The sequence below is a fragment of the Calonectris borealis genome, chromosome 2 (genome assembly GCF_964195595.1).
Source record: "Calonectris borealis chromosome 2, bCalBor7.hap1.2, whole genome shotgun sequence".
In the NCBI taxonomy this organism is placed as follows: Eukaryota; Metazoa; Chordata; class Aves; order Procellariiformes; family Procellariidae; genus Calonectris; species Calonectris borealis.
Genome location: NC_134313.1, coordinates 153,548,080 through 153,569,371, shown reverse-complemented (window position 1 = coordinate 153,569,371; position 21,292 = coordinate 153,548,080). Strand labels below are relative to the sequence as shown.

At 37.7% G+C, this 21,292-nt stretch overlaps 1 protein-coding gene across 1 annotated transcript in view; it reads left to right on the top strand.

Moving 5' to 3' along the window:
- MPP7 (MAGUK p55 scaffold protein 7) overlaps positions 1-21,292 on the top strand; it is a 110,315-nt gene that overhangs the window by 47,496 nt on the left and 41,527 nt on the right. Inside the window, exons 4-5 of the mRNA XM_075143982.1 lie at positions 973-1,053; positions 17,072-17,203. Of these exons, the coding sequence (XP_075000083.1) occupies positions 973-1,053; positions 17,072-17,203 (213 nt within the window). The remainder of the gene's footprint in view (positions 1-972; positions 1,054-17,071; positions 17,204-21,292) is intronic.

Sequence of the window (21,292 nt, the reverse complement as noted above, 5' to 3'; positions counted from 1 at the left end):
CTTGCTGCAAATAACCAATCTTTTCTTGAGACATTTTTATGATACTGATTTAATGCAAAGAAAATAAGTGATTATCTGAAATCACGTTTTGGATTATGAGCCATGTAGCTTCAGAATTTTAAACTAAAGTTCAGTGTTGTGAAATATGTTTTAGCTTTTCCTTCTTCTGGAAAAATAGTTTGAGTCTGAAATCCTGCAGTCAAATATGCCTCTTGAGTCCAAATTAGTTGAGAATGTCGTGATAAGAAAAACTCAAGACATGAGCCAAATAGCTGTGGGATTAAACGTTAGACTGCTGCTCTATTGTTCACCAAACCACAATTTTGTAGTATAACCAAACATAAATTACTGATCTTGTTTTTAGGACATAGTTTGTGCATTTTAGGGGCTTGAATTGCTGATGACCTGTTATAAACTATATTATGATTAACCCGCTTCACGTTTAACAAGCTCCTTCCAGTGTATGTGTAAACATAATAAAAGGTTCAGATTGCTTGCACTGTAGGGCCACTTTGCTTTCTTATCCCAGTCCTAAACAGCACAGCTACTGTGGGTTTTTGGAAGCAGTGTGGATTTCACCACCTCATTCGAAACTGTTTTTTATAGACGGTGTCAAAGTTTGATCCAGTCATTTTTACAAGCAGTCCTTTGTCTGCACGCAAAGGACCATTCACTTAAATGAAGTGCTGGGATTTGCCCCCACCGCTATAAATCAGAATGTGATCTGCCTGCACCGTTGCCAGAAATGATTACTTGTGTTAAACAGATCCAAAAGGCCTGGCTTAAATCTGGCCCACCGAGGGCCAGAAAAAGAAGCGCGGTGATTGATGGTGTTTTTCTTCATGCTGGCTTCTGTTTGAACACGCTGGAAAGTAATAACCTTGAACAAGATAGATTCTGGGTTGTCACTGATGCAGCGGGTAGAGCAACGCTTTGCTAACCGTCTTTGTGTCGATTCCATCTCCCACCCAGCTGGCTGAGGAGCTGCAGAGCAAGCCACTGAGCAGTGAGATCAGAGAACTGTTGAAACTCCTCTCAAAACCCAATCTCAAGGTGAGGATGTGTTGCACCTGCAAAGTGCTTTCTGCATGGGTGTCTGCATCTGTGTCCTCGGGCTGCCTGGGGGTTTGTCTGCTTTAACGAATATGTGTGCTTTTAAGAAGGGATGCAATGTTAGTAGGAAATACCTGTTATGAAGAAACACATTAAATGTTGCCCGTTAATTATTATGCTGTTACTGAGATTTATAAAAGGAATTAAGTGGAAAGCCATTGTTTATTTACAATGGATATTTCAAAACGTAGATACTTGATTTTTTTTTGTCTTTTGCTAACTTTTATTGCATGCACTTCACAAGTTTATTCAAAATGTGCTTTTACTAAAAGGTTGTCAGTCATACCATTGATTTAATTGCACTGTGCATAAGTGACACAACCTGGTACTTGGAACAAAATTCCTGATGGATATTATTTTAAAAAAAATCTAATTTTGAAAACTTCTGGGGTTCTCTGTAGTGCTTTCAGGGAACTTGATCCCTTTTATCTGAAAGTAGACTATAGAACCGTTGAATTGCTCAGGTTGGAAGGATGTTGTCTAGTCCAACGTGCTGCTCAAAGCAGGGTCAACACTGAGTTCAGAGCAGGTTGCTCAGGGCTTTCTCCCATCAGGTCTTGAAAATGCCTGGGAACAGACATTCCACAAACGTTCTGTGCAGCCTTTTCCAATTCCTAATTATCCTCCTAGTAAAAATTGTTTCCTTATATCCAGTGAGAACCTCCCCTGTGTATCATTGTGTGTTGTATCCCCTGTGTTAATGCACACTATCACATTATTTTTCCAGTCTAAAGAGAAGGAAGACCTTAGTGCTCTAGATGCATATTGCAATGCTAATTAAATGCAGCAGTTAAGTTTAGAGGAAAACTATAGAGTGGAAAGGAGCCCTTTTTAAGACAGTTGCTTCTTTATATTCCTTGTAAAATACTGATCTCAAAACCTGAGACATTATGATATCTTCAAAGTACTAAAAAATTTTAAAGATCAATTATGCCTCCTTTTTAAAGACTTTTGCACAGATGGTTATTCCATAGTTTCCAAAGTGACAAGCTTTTCTCTGAAGGGGTAAGCAGTGACAGTGGTTTACTACAAGAGGAACTGTTGGTGCATCAAATTGCAGAGATCCTAAGCTTCACTCTAGGTATTTCCTTAGTGACTGTCCACATGTCCACCACTTCATGCTTCTGAAGCTTTAGTGGTTGAAGCTCGTTTGCCACAACTGCATCTCTCCCTCTCCCTTTTTTGCTTTCTCTTTCCCCCACCTTGGTGCCTTGCTCCCCCTCCCGCGCTCACTTTCTCTCTCTGTCACTCACTCACTCTTGCTGTCTGTTCCTTGGAAGCAGTTAAATGCAATGTGATAATCTTAGTGGGATTTCAGGAAAAGAAGTGCTTTACCCTCAGCGTGGTTAATGTGATTGAACAACTGCAGTAACTCAGCAAATGCCTGTCTTGGCTGCGGGAGGAGATGGCCAGCTGCAGGCTACCAAGCCCTTTGCATGGCCAGACTGCCTAATCCTGCACAAGACACACGTTTCCCTGCCCTGCATAGCTTGCAGGTGTTCATGTGAGTTAGGGGAAAGAACTGACAGTATGCCTGATATTTTTGCCTATCCATTATCTTCTCCGAATACCTTCTCAAGGCAAACATGCCTGGGGAGATGGTGAATATCACCGCTCCCTCCCCCATCACGTTGACTAGACAACGTGGGACTCAGTATTTCCAGTTCCTCCCCAGAGACGCCCTCGAGTCTGTTCAGCTGTATCTGAGCTTATGCCATACATTGCATAAGACTTTCTAGCCCTTCGCTATTAGGTTGATGGCTGGAGAGGGTTTCTTTGTTTCTTTCCTTCTTGATTCCTGGGGCAAAATGAACAACTCTTTCCCATATATATGAAATTACTTGGGATAACTGATACGTCTTTTCCAGTGATGTTGGATAGGCTTTATCTAAAAACTTGTATACGGCTTAATTTGGGATTGACTTAAGATGGCTCTCTTATTCTGCAGGGGAAACTTTGCTCTCCTGACCTGGCTTATAACTGCAGTGTTAGCTGGAGCCAGCAGGAGAGCTTCCACTTTCCTACAGCTCTGCTCTAATGTTCACGGTACGATGAAGGGTGGTTAGGATTAATTTACTGCACTACATCACTGCTTCCACAAGTTTAGTAGTGTAAACGGACAGGTCTAGGAAGATGATTATAACTTCACAGGTTTGCTTAACATGCCAAAAAAGGCTGGGAGAGGTTTCCAGCAATTGTCTGATTAAATGAATATTTCTGTATTTTCATTCTGTGTTACAAAATTGTTTTGTTGAATATATTTCTGAGTGTTTGCATCAGATGAGTAAAGCTTTGACAAGTTTGTGGTGTTCATGGTTTTCATCCATAGAGAAATGTTTTAAACAAGAAAATGATTTCTTTGAGGTGATTATATTTATCACATGTGAGATTTTCAAAATGTCCTAGAAGTTATTCCAAGGTTTTGTCAGGTGCATTTTCTTTCGGGGAAAAAATTAATTGGGCGTTGCTGGTCTTTTTAAAACTGGATGCAATATCCAGTTACACTGAGTGGTTTTTTTTTCTGCCCTAACATGTGGCATCCTTTACCATAATTAAATGAGCTATTAAATGGTTGTGGTTTATCTAATTTGATTAAAACAGAACTCTGGAAGTAGAACAAAGCACTTAGCTCTGGGAAATCAAGTGGATTTGTTTGTCTATGTAGAAGATAATGCATTTGCATTCTAGATTTAAAATAAAATTGCAGAGTCCCATGGACTCAGGTCAGCAGCATCTATTGTTTTTAATTTCCAACATTTAGTAAAGACTTACAATTTACATTCTGCAATCTTGCTATACCTTGTTAAAGATACCAACAAGTAGAACAGTATTTCTGTACCTTAGAACCTGAATCCAGTTGAATGCGGTATTTGATTTTTAAGCAGCCCACAAATGAACTCTTTGAAACGTATGTTATCTCTCATTCAGCAAGCGTAAGTACAGCAGTGGATATCTTCAGCTCTCTTCCATCATAACCACAAGTGTGCAATCAAATGCTTGCAATCAGTTGAGGAAGATAACTGTTAATAAATGTTTACACTTCCAGCGTATATGTATGTAACTTTAAAAGATCTGCTGAGTTGGTTGTTAAAAAACAGCTTAAAAGAGTTTAGCATGTCAAAGTTAGAATGATGGTAAATAACCAGAACTAGATGTAGTGAAACTGTGCTTGTGGGGTTTTTTTTAAAGCTGTGAGGTATGTGGGGATTGCTGGGATTTTCTTTGGTCGTTTTTTTTCAGTTGCAATAAAATATATAGATATTAAAAATACCTTGAAGATACAAAATACAAAGATATATAAATTCAGGGTCAGGCTGGGCCAGCCTGCAGGGGACGTGCTTGGGTGACTTCAAACGCCGGCAGATGAGGCTTGGATCTGCCTGCCGTAGCTCTCTGTAAACATATTTTAGATTTCCGAAAGTGAAATTTCGGTCTTCCACGGCTGTCTGTGTTTCCTGGGTATAGTAGCAGCAGCACTCACCGACCGTTTCTGCATCGCGGTGGGACGGGCTGTGGAAGCCTGCGTGCTGGCAGCATCTCCCGGGCTTCCCCTCTCCTCCTCGGGTCTCACAAGGCAGACCAGACCTTGATGCACCTGGACTTGCTCAGCACAGACTCTGCCTGCTGGCCTCTCTTCTGATGGATGTTTAGACTTCTTTGTAATCCTTTCCATTTGTTCAGCATAGGAGCTGGTGCTTTAAATTAACTGTATATTAATCTGTGTAGTGCTACCACTGTTTCCATTATAAGCATTAGGTAGTGTGGTGTGTCTGTTACAACCTCACGTGAACGAGGAACGGAAGGAGGACTCTGTTGCTGTATGGAAGGTTCTATGCTGTAGAATTCAGGCTAATGGGCTGCACTTGAAGGTGGTAATTCCTGGCCTGTGTGGAGTGGATACTGCACCCGTTCCTGGACTTTTCCTCAGTTCCTGGAGTGACTTTTATAATTCCTGAAGTGTAACCATAAATTAGATTTTTTTTTTTTTTAAAAAAACCCTATTTCAAGCTTACTTTGCTTATTTTATGAAGGGAGCATTTAAAAGATCGTTTGTGTTTTAAAGATTTGGAGTTTACATTCCAATTTTGTTGAAGGATAGGGCATTTACATGGAAGTTACATGATTCTATACATACTTGAGTGAGACACAATGAGGAATTTCCATACTGTTTTTCATGTGTGAAAGAAAGGAACAAATGTTCCTTAGCTTCCTTGTCTAATGGCAACATTAAAGTTAATGTGTGCTGTAAATACACGACATAGGAAGCTTGACGTAACACTAAACATCTCTCTTACAGAAGGCTTTTTTTTCTTAATATTTTCTATAACATGAAAACTGGAATATATAGTGAGGATATATATGAGGAAAGGATGTTTGTGATTTAAGGGAAGACACTTCTATGTGTGCTTTTGTAAAAAACATGAATAATAGGATAAAGAAGTAAATATTCATAGCTTTAATGTTTTATAATTTGGAGAAATTTAAGGAACTTATGTGGCAGCAAACGGAATGTATGTGAAGAGGGGAGTTGTACAGAATTTTGAAAATAATGACAAAAATTTTAAAAATTATGATGCATGAGGTAGGCATCACTGCAATTGAGAGAGATGTCTTTATAGAGTAATTTGGCTTTTTTATGAATCTGAAAGTATTGCTATTGTCAGAGTGCGCCACTTTTTTTTTTAATTAGCTACATTATCTAGAGACAAAATATTTTCCATTGTTATGCAATTGTATAAATTGGAATATATAATTGGAAGACTACAATTCAAGATGTTAACACAAAGAATATCTAAAAGGGAATTTAATTCTGGATTTTTAATGGACTTGTCACGAGCAAGTTAGCAAAATGGTCTTATCTGTCAGCAAAATGGTCTTATCTGTCAGTAGGGACACAAATGGGCGTGGTGGGTGGGACACAACTGGGAAGTGGACACTAGAGTTACTCTGTCAGTCACGGGGCAGAACCCCAGTGACAGACACTGTAAGAAAGGAGATGTAGTAGATATGACAGATGATCAAACTAAGAATGAAAGACTTTAAAGCTTTCAAATTCTCTTCCAGTTTTAATTAAAAAGCTTTCTTGAATAGTAGCTCTTAGTTCCTTTTCTAACAAGCTGGAAAAAGCTGTGTTCTTTTTGGGACAGTGCCATAGCATAAAAGCATAGTTGTTGTTTATTTTTTAAATTATTTGAAATCTGAAAAACTAAAACAATTAACTATAGGAATTAACATTTTAGGCATTTATTTTGTTGGTGTGGCTGTAAACAAGAAGACTATAAAGAGAATGAACATCTTTTAGGCCGTTCAACAATTTTATCCCAATTATACAACTTTGAGACAGGCTCGGGATATATTATTCAGATCTTACTTGCTCTTAACTTTGTGTTTATTACAGCAGTTACACTCCTGATCATTACATATTGAAATGAGCAACTTACCATTTGAGGTTAATCCCTATTAGGGTAAATTTAGTGTGTTTTAAATTCATATAAAGTACGTCCTTTGTGGTCGTCAGTGTAATGGGCAGAACAATAATTATTTTAAAAGCTTATGCCACTGTGCTAAAACTATTCTGAAGGATGTTTATACCTCTTATGACCCAGAGGAAATTAAACTTTTTTAACCTCCTAAGAATGCCAGTGGTGGTTCTGCCTGTTTCAGCGGAGTTTATCTTCTGTTTATGTGCGCTGAAAGGTTCACCAGCTACTAGTCTGAAACATAAACTGGGTACCTAAACAAGGGCACAAGGCAGGACTGTGAATGACTTCAGTACGTCATGGTACAGGAGAATGTAAAGTATTTGGATCACTTTGGGTGCTGTACCTGTAGCCATAGAGGGAACAAGCGGTGGACAACCTTGAAGTATTTTTCTTGGCTTCTCTTTCATTACTGTCAGATGAATAGAATTTTGGAAGTAATTTTAAGATAACTTCCAGAGTGAAGGGAAAACCGCTCTCGTATGACTGGGAATGTTTTCAGATTAACTTATTCATGGACAACTTCAATGTGCTGTTCAGAGAAAATACAGATTCTTTAAGTTGTTTTCAGTTGTTTTTAAATTGCTTTCAAATGGCAAAGATGCATACACCAGGAAATTGTAAATAGGATTTATGCTTGCTGTTTTACTTGCAATTCATTTGAGGTGTACTTGACTTTGTTTCACAAAGCATAAACAATTTGCATTTGTAAACATTTTCATCTAATAAGTACCTCCTTGGCTTTCCTTCGGAATAGAACCATGAGTTAAACAAAACTAAAACTGCAGATAATGAAACCAGAGCACTTTGTTCTTCATATAAATGTTTCCTGTATTTGTATAGGTTTCTTTAAAAAAAGAAATAGTGCTTCTTTTAGCTTGAAGCATACCTTGTCCATTGTCCTATCCTGTTCTGGTTTTCTTGTATGTAGTGGGAAGTTTGTAAATTCTAGCCTTTATTTGATCAACAATTGCTGATACCATCATCCGTGCCATCGACTAGATTTGCACAGTGGCCTAATAGACTGTTTGGATCAAAGTGCTACTTGTTATGTTAAAAAACCAAACATTTTAAGCTTTTATCAGCAGAGCCTTATAAAGCTTATAAAAGCTGCCTTACAGTCACTGGCAAAAATTGACAATATAATTTACTGTGCAGGAAACAGCAGGCATTTTTCTAAAAGAACTTTAACATACAAAGCAGTCAAAAATATTGGGCTATAATAATATAAAACAAAATCTGTTTTTGCTTTGAAAAGTTCATGAAGCATTTCTTGTAACATGTAATTAAAAAAATCTTAATCTAAACTTTGTCCTTTTTCCAACATGTCCTTTGTAATTAGACTTGCTGAGGATTTTCCATCAGTGCTTTTTCATTGACATATGCGGTTTCTGCAAAGTCAGCATTTTCCACTGGAAATTGTTGGGATTTGCCTACAACTGTTCAGGTTTTGCATCTGGAAAACCCAATACAAATTTCAGGTCAGTTAACATCTGAGCTACATTTGGGCTGTTACTGTATCTCAAGCTCTTGGAGGACCTTTTGGCCCTGTCCCTTTAGAGACCTGTCTTCATGAATGCACCCACGTTTTCTATTTTTGTTCATGTCCTGGGAGGCTGTTCTCCTCCTCGTTATGAAATATTCATGCTCACACATGGTAACACAGACTACAATATCTGTTCAGGAAGCATAATTTCCCATGTTTTATAACTACTTACTCATCAGTGGTCTTTGAGGTTTGCTGGTAGGACCAGTTACAGGAGTTGTGCTCTTATATTAAGATATTTTGCTGTACAAACTAGTTTAACTTCATTAATACAGTGAGCTGGAGTACACTGTACTTCATACGTCAACTGAAAAGTTGCCTGCCTAATCCTCATTTGTAAATCAGGTGCCATTAATTTGTAAATCTGCAAGAGTGTGCTTCATTTTGGATGGTATGCTGGGAAGTATCAGCAGAGAGAAATGTTTATTTCTTTATTTTTAATGTATGCAAATTATCACAACAAGAAGCAAGGACCACAGCACTGATGGTTTGATGACATTGGTTGATGGATAACCCATAGATGTTCTGAGAACACCAGCCATGAAGCTGGGGGAGAGGGGACAGTGCTGGGGAGACCTTTGTTGGCAAGCGAATGAGATCCTTCTGCCTAGTGTTTCCTGCCTTCAAACTATTTGCCACTTTGGGAAGCCCTCCATCACGCATTTTGGCAACCTTGTTAGAGGAAAACTAGGTTTTATTCTTAACTCTTTTCAGCTTCAGACCTCGACTTCCTATTTCCATTTCCACTTGCACCCATAATTCAAAGGAGTTTATTATAGAAAACTTTTTTTGGGTGGGGAGCACTGGGAGAATATGTTGCTGTCATTATTTTTGGAATGTCCATGTTACTGGAATGGAATAAGTAAAACAAAAATGTAGTAGCAAAATAGTCCTTTTAAAAACAGCAAGAAAAGCCTTGATTTTTCACATCTGACAGGCAGAGAAAATCAGAAAGCAGTTGTGGCACACTCTTAGGTAGGAGCTGACAGAGCATACATATAACAGTATACAACATACCATAAGCATAGATATAAAATGATATAAAGGAGATGAAAGAATTACTGCATGAATATATTTAAGTAACCACCATCATGTTACCCTGGAAATGCTCTCAGGTCCGTCTCATGTGATAACTCAGCTGATGTCCAATGGACAGCTTGTCTGTCAGTCTTCTTAAACGTATGGATATGAGAATGCTCGCTAGCAGACAACATAGAATAAACAAAGTGATAGATATAATAAACAAAAGTGAAGCCAGGCAAGTTGGCAGCAGAAAATAAAAGATTTGAAAAGTAAATCAAATAAATTCTTTCCTTTATATATACAGACTTTCCCACATGAAGGAACCAACTCTAACCCTTGTAAGAATGTTGAATTGCATACACGCGACTATAGCATTCACATACAGCGCATAAAAGTTGGCAACATTACTAAAGCTGGTAATTTAGGAGGAGGAAAAAACCACTATGGATAAAATCACATCTCATTCAAGTAGCAATTCCATTCAGCTAATGAAAATGGAGAAACTGCACAATAAGAAGCAAATAGTCCCTTTTTTAGTTGTCATCTTTTTATGCTGCTTTTTCCTTCAGTGGTGCTTTTCCCTTGCATTTGCCGGACCATATTCTATTTGAACTCTGCATTCACTTATTCAACAGTCTTCTCTTTTCTAGTTCATTGATGAATCTTCAATAATGGTCCAGTCTGGTCTCGTAATTTTTTTTTTCCCCCTTTCTGCTTATTCTTGGACTTCTGGTCAGTGGCAAGACTCTCTTTCCATGATTATGTAACTTGTAAATCTATAAGTATCTTTATCATAAATATTTTGGAAAATTGTAAGCTTTTTTCTTATACCTGCTATTTTGCTGGCCTTTTAAAAAGAATGTTACTATTTAAGAGGCAGGATTTATTCTATTGCACCACATCTGTTTTAATATTTTATAATTCTTTAGTTACAACTTTATTAAGTACTTATAGAAGATTTACTTATCTATAATGGTGAAGATAATACTCACTGCAGCTTTTCAGTTCTCCAGAATGATACCTGAATTTAGTGCAATTGATATATAGAAATACTACTTCTAGTGTTCAATATGGGAAAAGTCCAAAGCAGGCAAAAGTAATTACCTTAAAAACTAAACTGGTTCAACTATTTTTAGTTAGGTGTCCATGTAGTATGAGTACTCTGTAGCTGAATTTAAGACCTCCTTATCAAAAACGAATATATGTTATTATTTTCTGGAGGGATTAAGTTTATCCAGATTCTTTTAACCTCATGGATCAGTAGATGCTTTTCTTTTCTTTTAAGACTTTAGATATCATGTGTTGTCAAATAAAGGCCAGGTCATTTCTAAAAGAGACTTTTTCAGAAAGGACAACTGCAACCTCAGGTTTTACTTTTCTTCAGTTTATATTTTCACTTGATTTCTTTGGGGAGCAGGGTGTCTTCAAGTGGTTTTCAACCAAGAAAAGGTGCATGCTACCGCTGTAGACACTTAACATTGTCAGAATGCTGCCACTTCTTCAAAAAAGGAATTGTTCAAGGATTGCCAAGGTATTGGAAGAGTGCTCCTGTCTCGGCATTTTCCGCTCTGAAAACCATCTATTTGTGCTCTTGGAAGTTACTTAAATAGGACTTAAAGCTTCAAGAACACTTTAGCTACATGAATCACGCTGCAAATGTAAAAGAGACTTTGTTCAGATTCTTCACTATTGATTTAAAATCAGAGCTTATTCTGCCATTATCCACAACTGAGGAAAAACCTAAGGCTGTCATTTGGAAGAATATTAACACCTTTACCAGATGACACGGACGGGCTGCGTGTTTCCATGAACACCAAGAACAGTTCGACTTTGGAAGCGTCTCCGGGGGCGGCGAACAATGAGCCAGAGGAAGCGGGAGTCTGAAGATGCAGAAAGTTCACTTTTCTGTTGGCTGTTGCCGTCTGGCTACCAGCTGCAGGTAAACCCATCAGTTCAGATTGGTGAATCTGAAATCAAGAAACTGCATTTCCAGGCAAGGAAATTACCCTTTTGTGAAAGGAAGTTCATAGAGTGATAAATAAAGTCCACCATAGAAAGAGGAAAAAGTAATATATTACTGAACATTGATCCGACTGAGATGTTGCTATGCTAAGAACATTAATATATGGTAAATATTAAGAACACAAAACCACACATATACAGTATGTGTTTTCAATATTTTGAATCACTACTGTGACCTAACTGCATCGAAGTCAAATTGGAAGAGAAAAGGATTTAATTGCCAGCTGGACAGGCTTGAACTAGAGGGCAACTCTGGTTTAAGTACAGATGGGATAGTTGCAAGCGTGGAATGTTTTTTCTCTTTTGTACATACCTAACTGCTGTCTTCTCACACAATATATAATTTCTAGGGAATTTACAGAGAATAGGAAAACTACAATATTTGAAGGATGGAAAGAATTAAATGAACGCTGTTTTTTTTTTCCATGGATTAGTCCACTCATTGGTTTCCTGATTACAGACTGAAAATCATGTTTAATTTAAAGGACCTTATTTCATTTTTCTTATCACCACTGTCAAAGGTTTTTTGCTCATGTCGAATGAATAGTGTAAATTATTTTCAGTAGCAAAAGTTAACTGATTTCTTTAAAATTAGGTACTGTACATATTTAACTTGGGAATTTTGTCTAGAACAGAAAATCTCAGATTTCTGTAGGAAAGTGATTAGATTATTGCACCTTCAGAAGGAATACTACTACTTTTCTGCCTGAGAAGTGGTTACTGTAGCTTGTGTACTCGTTCACTAGTTCTACTGCCAAAAAAAGAATCAGTTCACTGTTATCCCAGCCATCCCCTGGTTGCTTCAGCAGCGTTACCGAGTTTCTCCTGCCTGTAGTTTTATTGCTTGCTTCTGCTCCTAGATGGTGCTTCATGCTTTAGCCAAGCTGGAGAATTGAGCTAATGCAGTTGTTCATATCTGTTGAGATGCCTGTTCTCACCTGCCCTCTTGTTAACCCTTACCTTATATCAGGATTAGGGTTGCACATACTCCCTTAGCAGGCAGTGTTGGTGGTTAAGAGACTGCCATGCGCTGCCCTTTTCTGATGGCTGTTTTACCACCCATTTGCTGGAGAGTGGAATTAATGGGATGGAATTCATCAGTACATCAATGTAAAATCTAGCTTATGCACTCAAGATAGTAAGTTCAAAGACTAATTCTGCTGTAGAAGAAGAAAGGTTGTTCTCTCTCCCTCCCCCTTATCTTAATTCTTATCTCCTATTTCCCCTGTTAATTTTGTGCTGCTTACCAGTTGTTCTTAAATGTATAGCTTGATTCTGAATACCTTATATTTTTATTCTTTTCTCCTCCAAACTGTTCTCAAGTCAAATTGCTTTTCTGTGCCTAGAGCCTGTATGCCATCACCGTTATGCCACAGCTTTCTACCGGTTTTATTCTCCTGCTTTCTAAGTTCTTGCACTGTTTGGCTGTTACGTCTGTTATGCTTCTTCCCTTTCGATGTTCTGATGGTCTTTCCTTCAGCGGGTTCAGTCTCCTCCCAGCTCTTTCAGCTTTCCTTCTTTGATATCTATCACTGGATGACTTAGCTCACTTGATTTTAACTTTATGCAAGTTACTTATAAATCAGTCTTTCCAGTCTTGAATAATTTTCTCCACCAACGTTTTTAGCTTGTCTTTTTGTATTTCTTGTGTAACCCTATCGCAAAGGAAAACGCAGTATGGCTAGAGCTCTCTGGAGGACGAGCTCTGCCAGGCGAGGTCAGGGGCATGTTGCTGTGGTTGCTGATGAAGTTACTTTTCTCCTCCTACGTAACTTCTCTGTGCCAGCCCCAGTGGAAGTTACTGTCACCGTAGCAAAGCAAAGAGGTGGGAAAATGTCTCTGTCTCACCTGGTAGGGTTCAACTTGAACTGCCAGAGAAGGTGGCCTGTGCTAATGATCCAAGCTGTGGACTGGGACAGCAAAGTCATGGGCCATTTTGTTCCATTTTGCTGACTCTGCTGCCAGGGCAGTAATCACTCCACAGGCAAGGTAACCAGCAGCTGGGTTGGCAGTGTCGCAGTCTGCTGCAGCTGTTGGCTTTCATAAAGGTTGGGCTGAGTCCCTACAAATTCTGTGTCGATAATCTTGACTATTAAGTATTTAATTTTCTAACCTTGTTTTTTTCAAGTCCCGTATAGAAAAAGTCTGCTTTTGTTTCTTTGTCCATTCTGTCTTGCTTCTTTAGTTAACGTACTGTTTTCTAAAAAGCAAATGCAAAATATTTCTGAAAAGTATAGCTTAAATTGATTTTTTTTTTTTTTTTTAAAATAATGAGAATTTAAAAATATAAGGAGCTGTGTTCACGAGTCAGGGGCTACTTGGAGTATTTTTCCTGTTACAGATCTCAAAATATAAACAGAAGCAAAAAATAATACAAAATCTGTCATTGTTTTAGAGGAGCAAAAATGTAGTCAGTGTAGTTAAATGATACACATTTTTCAAAATATAGAACTGTTTTCATTAATAACATTCTCAATTTAAATAAACATTTAACGTTTCAGAATAGTTTAAGAAAAAGAACTTTGAATGTTTCCAATGCCAGATTTTCTTTGTGTAAGTTGATAGTGTAAAATTTCAATTTATAAACTGTGAAATGATCAGTAATAGCTTTAATATGAAAAATACAGCACTAGTTATTAGACATTTCAGAGGTCTGATGAAAGTATTCATTTCCAGCTAGATCATGTCTAAGAATTTAGCTGAACATCAATATTTATATTTAGGTAGTGCAGGAGTTTCAATCATACCTTCTTTCAAGTTCTAAATACGGACCGTGTTTACATTAGTGAATCATAAGCATAGAACTTAGAACTGAAAGAAAATCTTTTTCTCCAGAGGTGCTTAAATATACATGACCCTAATCTTGGATCATATGTGCATAGTTCCGAAGAGTTGTGTGTTTGAAAACAAAAACAAAACATAAAAAAAAATTACAATGTCATCTGCACTTCTTGCAGTTTCCCGTGATAGGTAAAAATCGGTATCATGGAGTATAAAACTGCAGTGAATAAATCGATCTCTTCTTCTGTAGAAAAAGAGAACATAACTACTTTTATATTGCCCTGTGCATTTACTGTAGTTGAATACATTAAATGAAATCAAAATAGCTTTATAAGTTTTGTTTGCAGATTAACTATTGCCCAATGTCTATGCTGCTGACTATTTCAAGAGCAACTACAGTAGACAGAGAGTAGTGTGTTAGAAGAAGCAATGATGAAAAGAAGTCTTAGTTATGTTCAGTGTACAGCATAAACAAGTTTGTGATGAAGATCCAGAAGATCTCCTGGAAACTTGACTGAGAAAAGACACATAATTTCTGGCATTCATACTCTTATCTAAAATATGCATCTTTGCACCGAGATAAAATAATACCAGAGTTTGGGTAAAAGATCGTATATTGAAAACTGTAGTACATTGTGGTTTAATATGTTTTTTGGGAGGAGGAGGGAAGGGCTTGATAAGTTCCAGTTGTGGTGAATGAAGAAAAGCATCATAAATACCAGACATTGATTGGCATTGGTTTATAATACTTGGCCTGCATTGTTCTTTTGCATGTGGTGTCCAGGACCTTGATCTGGCAGTCAGAGCAGGGAGGTATCATCTTAACACTGGTGGCATAATTCAGTGTAGTAGTGGACAGAATCTGTTTTGCAAGTTTCATTGTCAAGGGTAGGTTCTTTCGAACATGTTTTAAGTTGCTACCTTTTACTCTGGAAGTGGTGCTTTAGATTATTTTCATCTGTTTTCTCTATCTGCCTGATTGTTTTTAAACTGCAATATAGAACCTCATTAAATTGAACCAGTCCATGAATGTGCCCTAGCTTTATGTGGAAAAACGTAATTGCAGAAGACTAGTTTTAGAAGTCTTAACTGTAAGTAGCCTGAAGTAAAAGCAAACACTACTTTTGTTTTAGTATATCTTTGATATTTCACATACATCTTTAGAGGACTGCATGTGATTGCATGGCTTTTACATATGTAATGCTTCATAATACACATTTCCAGGAGGAACCATAATTGCTAGCCTGAGGTTTTTAGCTCAGATCTAAAGTAAAACTAATCTTTGGTGGGAGGGAGCTGGTAATTTCTGATGGTAAGTAGTACAAATTCATAACTGTGTCTTGGCAAGAAAACCAGAAATAATTAGTTAGCGTGTGTTGAAATGTTTTTATCAATTTGTACAATATGCATAGAAATTAGTAAAACAATAGCAAATTCTTATGAAGCAGGCATGATCTTCCTCTCTGTTTATTTTGTTGAAGACCTAACTTCAAAATTAAACTTCAGAATTTCAAGATTACCATACACTCTTTGCCTTCTGCTTTTGACATGATAGATTGTAGCATTGCCTGGAAATTGTTTTCTGTTGTTACAGTCTCCTCCATTCAGGAAAAAAATTCTGGAATAGCGTAACGGAACTGTCATGCTTTTTTAAAACACTTGCATTATCCTTGAGAACATATAGCTTCTGGTCATTTGTGTACTCGGTCTAATATTATCTGCCTTTTATTAAGTAGCAAGTAAACTGGCATCAGAGAAATGTAACCATTTTCTGTTCTTTAATAAAGAGTTTCTTCTTAATCATTATTGTAATTGTTATAATAGATTCATTATTACAGTCATTGATATGATACCTTCTGATATCACCCATGTCAACAATGTTGATGTGTTCTGCTTTATCCTAAACATCTCAACATTTTCCAAAATGCTTTATTTTTAATTGTTGGGAAGATTATCAATTTGCAAGTTACTTCTGCTATTCAGACTAGAACTTTTGTAATAGTGACTCTTTTGGAAAAAATATCAGGTCAAAGTGTAAAATATTCAAGTATTCAGTATATAAAACAGAAGCAACTGAAAGCAGTAGATGGAATTATATGTATGGCTGTTGCTGTTATTCCTGCTATAATGCATAGTTTTCACTACAAAACAAAAAGTATTACTTAACCATTTTTCACCAGTTTAAAAGGTATTACAAATAATGAAGACTTTTCAAAATAGAAAAGAACTTTGAGTTCTGTATCTAGAAAAAGCTGTGAATTTTAGATTATAGCTGAGATTTTTTAGAGCTTTAGGAGAATCAGCTTTCTAACTTCCTTTGATTTTCAAGATTTTTTAATTTCTGCGAGTTCATAAATTATTTTATTTTTAAGATTGAACCTTTTGTCAGGCTTTGGTTAGGCCTTTCTTTGAAAAATCTGTTGTTCAAGCTATGCATGAACTGCAGAAGCAACAGAGAAAGAAAGGAGGCAAGACATGCGACAGGTGGTGATAAGCACCTGCCTGAACCAAATCGTTTCAGCAATATGTTCCTCAATCTCAATCATGAATTCCACAAAAAATTACAAATTCCTAAGGTAATTTGGAGTTCATATGAAAGGGAGTTCGTATGAAAGGCATCCTGTAACCAGGTAAGCTTCCAGAGCCCCTCTGAAGGGAATGGTTGGGCATCAGCTTAATGTCATGCATCTCATGCTTGAATAGAAGTACTGGAAGATGCTTGTTTGTTTCATAGGACTGCTTACTGATCGAAGAAACTTTTTATCTTAGGACAAGTAGAATGATGTTCTTACTTCAAGAGACTTCGGTTTTCTCCTGGTCATAATTCTTGTAATTTCAAGCTAATGTGCAAAGCACTCGATTTTTTTCATGTCTATGAAGACACTGTTCTGTATCCACAATTTACTAGGTGCATACATTATATATATGAAAACATATACTTTACGGAGTCTTTCATCAGTTTGGCATTTGTTAAAGTTGTATACAAGATTTGTATTCAATCTACATGCATCACGCTAGCAGAGTTAGGCTATAAATGATATCTTCTGCTTTGTCTTTCATAAACTTTTCAGATGCCAAATAATATACATTCTATTATTGTTTCCAGGCTTTGCTCTCTGTACATGATACTGTTGCTCAGAAGAACTACGATCCTGTCTTGCCCCCCATGCCTGATGATATTGATGAGGAAGAAGATTCAGTTAAAATAATCAGGCTCGTCAAAAACAGGGAACCATTGGTAAGTAACCGTGTTTTTTGTTTTGGGTTTTTATGTTTGTGCGCAGGGTGGGAACAGGTTCAGATTATGAATATGAATGGGTGACATTAACTTGAAATGTGGGTAGATGGACATTACACATGTTTGTTCATAACATTCAATAATACACTTATGACTCCCATTCGCAGTCATTATTAGTAAAGCACGTGAAATGAATAATAAGAATTTGTTTATTCATGATGTTTGAGCATTATATATGTGGGCCAGTCAGAGCATTTAGATCAACAATATATTCATCTTTTATCTTGAATTCAAATCATCAACTTGTTTTAAAATGAGAGAGGGAGAATGAATCCCCAAAGAAATCTTGACCTTTGTTGTGAACTGTGCCTGTTAGCATTCATGTAAAAAAATGTGACCTTTCCATACACTGAAAAGAAAGCATAAAAACATATTTTAAAATACTTGAATTGAAATCTGGGCAAATTTAAGATGTCTGTTGTTGTACTTTGGATTATGAATGCTAGAAAGTTAATATCTTCATGGGGATATCTGGAAAAATGAAAGGACTAAACGTAGGTTGTATTACAAGAATATTAAAATGCTTTACTGATTTGGTTATTTTTATTTGCTGTAGAGTGGGAGTCATCTTGTATAAAATTTAACTATATTCTTTTTCTCCTGCAAACCAGTAAGAGCTTTGTTTTATGTTGTACTGGATATTTGTTTTAATGGATAGCAATCCTGAAGAAATATCTGCAAAGTTACTTTGAGAAAGCCATGACTCTGTACTTGAGATGACAGAAGAGCGATGCCTCTGTTAGACGTACAGGGGTAGCTTGTCCCACAGTAGATATCTTACTATCACTCTTATTCTTGATGGATTTCTGGCATCAATAAACAAGAAATAAGTTTTGGTATTGACTGCCTGTATCGAGTCCAACCGTCAACCCAACACCACCATGCCCACTACACCATGTCCTTGAGCGCCTCTTCTACACGTCTTTTAAATACTTCCAGGGATGGTGACTCCACCACTTCGCTGGGCAGCCTGTTCCAAGGCCTGACCACTCTTTCAGTAAAGAAATTTCTCCTAATGTCCAGTCTAAACCTCCCCTGGTGCAACTTGAGGCCATTTCCTCTCGTCCTATCGCCAGTTACTTGGGAGAAGAGACCAACACCCACCTCGCTACAACCTCCTTTCAGGTAGTTGTAGAGCGCGATGAGGTCTCCCCTCAGCCTCCTCTTCTCCAGACTAAACAACCCCAGTTCCCTCAGCCGCTCCTCATAAGACTTGTGCCCCAGACCCTTCACCAGCTTCGTTGCCCTTCTCTGGACACGCTCCAGTACCTCCATGTCCTTCTTGTAGTGAGGAGCCCAAAACTGAACACAGGATTCGAGGTGCGGCCTCACCCAGTACAGGGGCACGATCACCTCCCTACTCCTGCTGGCCACACTATTCCTAATACAGGCCAGGATGCCGTTGGCCTTCTTGGCCACCTGGGCACACTGCCGGCTCATGTTCAGCCGGCTGTCAACCAGCACCCCCAGGTCCTTTTCCTCCTGGCAGCTTTCCAGCCACTCTTCCCCAAGCCTGTAGCGTTGCCTGGGGTTGTTGTGGCCGAAGTGCAGTATCAACAGTATCAACACTGTTTTCATCATAAATGCAAAACATAGCACCACACAAGCTACTATAAAGAAAATTAACTCTACCCCAGCCAAAACCAGTACAATCTCTTAAAAGGTGCATCCAACTTAGTACAACTGTTGTGCTAAGGAGGTAACAAATAAGGTTTTTAGTTAGAACTTTCTTTTACTAGACAGAACGCAGCCATGGAAAATATAAAAAAAAAAAGTGACAGAACTCAGTCTTCAGTTCGTCAAGGCTGTTTAGTGTAATTACCAAGGCAAAAATAGCCTTATAATGGAATCTGTGATACCTATTACTAGGAAGAAGCAAAGGGCGGGAGCTAATTGCAGCCTACAACTACTTGAGAGTGGGGAGCTCACAAGTAGAGACAAATTCTTCTCAGCAGTGAAAGATGCTAAAACACAGGGCAATGGCCATACATTGCAGCCCTGAGAGGTTTATACTGAGAATTAAGAAAAGTATTTCATTCAGTGGGAAGTACAGCACTGGAGCAGACTGCCCAGAGACGTGGAATCTTCAACCTATTCCATGAGGCAATGGCTGACCTGATCTGGCATTGACAATAGTCCTGCTCTGAGCAGGAGATTGGCATAAATTACTTCCAAAAGCTGCCCTTCAACCAACATTTCAAAGATTGTGGGTTATCTGTAGGAGAAAGGACTATTTGTGGTCTCTCCAAATCCCCAGCCTTTCTTGATATTTTATTTTTGTTGGAGAAGAGCTTATGGTGAGTTCTGTTTTGCATGTTACTTGTTCTCCAGGAAGACTTCAAAAAATAGGGTATAGTGTCCTTCTCCTCTTCCATAACCCACCTTCAATCCATTTTAACATTATTAATGTTAATGTCAAACATTCTTTGTGGCAGATTATTCTTATGACACCACCACTGCAATACATAACAAACCTATTGTTTGTGTCTTTGCCTTCCCCAGATTAATTTTTTTTTCTTAGGTAGGGGTGAGAAGAAACATGCATAGTAATTCAGATAAGGTCTTACCAGAATACGGCACATCAAATAAATAAAGACAGGTTTATGCTAGGTATATTAGATCTACTGCATCTATGCTTCCTGAAGTTGTTTTACTAAAGAAAGGATATGCCATGATCTATGTTTACTAAACTATTTAAAATTTCGTTTTCTATTTATTTCCATGTCTTTCAATGGCTTTTCCTTCGGAGCTAGTTCTAAAGTCTTAGATATTTTTAGCTGAGTACAATCAAAGAGCCTCTATTTATTCAGTTTGTCTATTCACTATTCTCCAGTCATAAAGTCTGACTTTCACTTGCATAGTTATATCAGGATTCTTGCTACTGAACTTGAGATTACAGGTACCATACAATATTTTTTCTGGGATGGAGATTGTCTGGTTTCTTGACTTGAAGATACTGAGCTCTCTGAACTTTTCTTTCACCTCAGGTGCATTCTCATTCTCTACTGTACGCAAACAGTAGAGACTGTTTTTCTGCAAAATAGTAAGCTTTACATCAGCTACACACCCTGGAAGTTCTTGAATTGGTTATCTCCTTTGGATGACTTTCAACGGTACTCTCTGTGAAGAAAATTAGGCACTCTCTTAACTTCTTTGGAATATACGGTTGGATTCGATGATCTTACGGTTGGACTGAATGATCTTAAAAGTCTTTTCCAACCTAAATGATTCTATGATTCTGTATCTAGTGACCATTTTTATATAAAACTGCACCACATTTCCTCTTGTACTTGTTCGTGCTTTTCTCTGAGTTAAGCACCTCACCAGTGTTCTGAGCCAGTGTTAATCACATATTAATGAAGCCTGAGTTCCCAGGAGTAATCATCTCAAAAGAGAGGGAAACACATGGTTTGTGGGAGGGCTTTCTGTTTACCAGATTTCATCAGTTCAGAAGTCAGTGCTGAACTTTCCTCCAGTTTTTTGGAAGAGATGATTTAAACTTTTTGTTAATCCTTCCACAGGTTTTTTGTTTTTTCTAAATGCTCTATTAGCAAATGCCATTCGAGCAGTGCCTCGCTCAAGCGAGGTGAAATTGTCTTAGGAGGTTTGATCTGAACAAAGTAATTTAGAACATCTATGAACCTTACGTAAAGAGAAGTAGAAACATCTCTTTTTCTGAGATAGTCCAAAATTCACCTGGCTATAATTAGGCTTTTTATCCGATAGCTTGGAGGGTTTTTACTTGTGCCTACCTCTCCAGGGCTTTTTCAGCCACTGCCATGTTCCTGGTTAGCATTCCTGATATCCGAGATGTACAACCACGCTACCAGGAGTTCAGTTCCTGTCCTCTCACTAGTTCCAGCTCCTGAAAGATACTCCAGGTTTGTTACAGCTGTCATGCAGTTATTCTGAATAGGATGCTTCTTCACGTTAAGGTGGTTGCTTCTTCGTCACACAGGTGCATTTCACATAAATTTAGTAATTTGAAAACTAATCTCTATGATGTGTCTATAGTCAAGAAAAAAATAG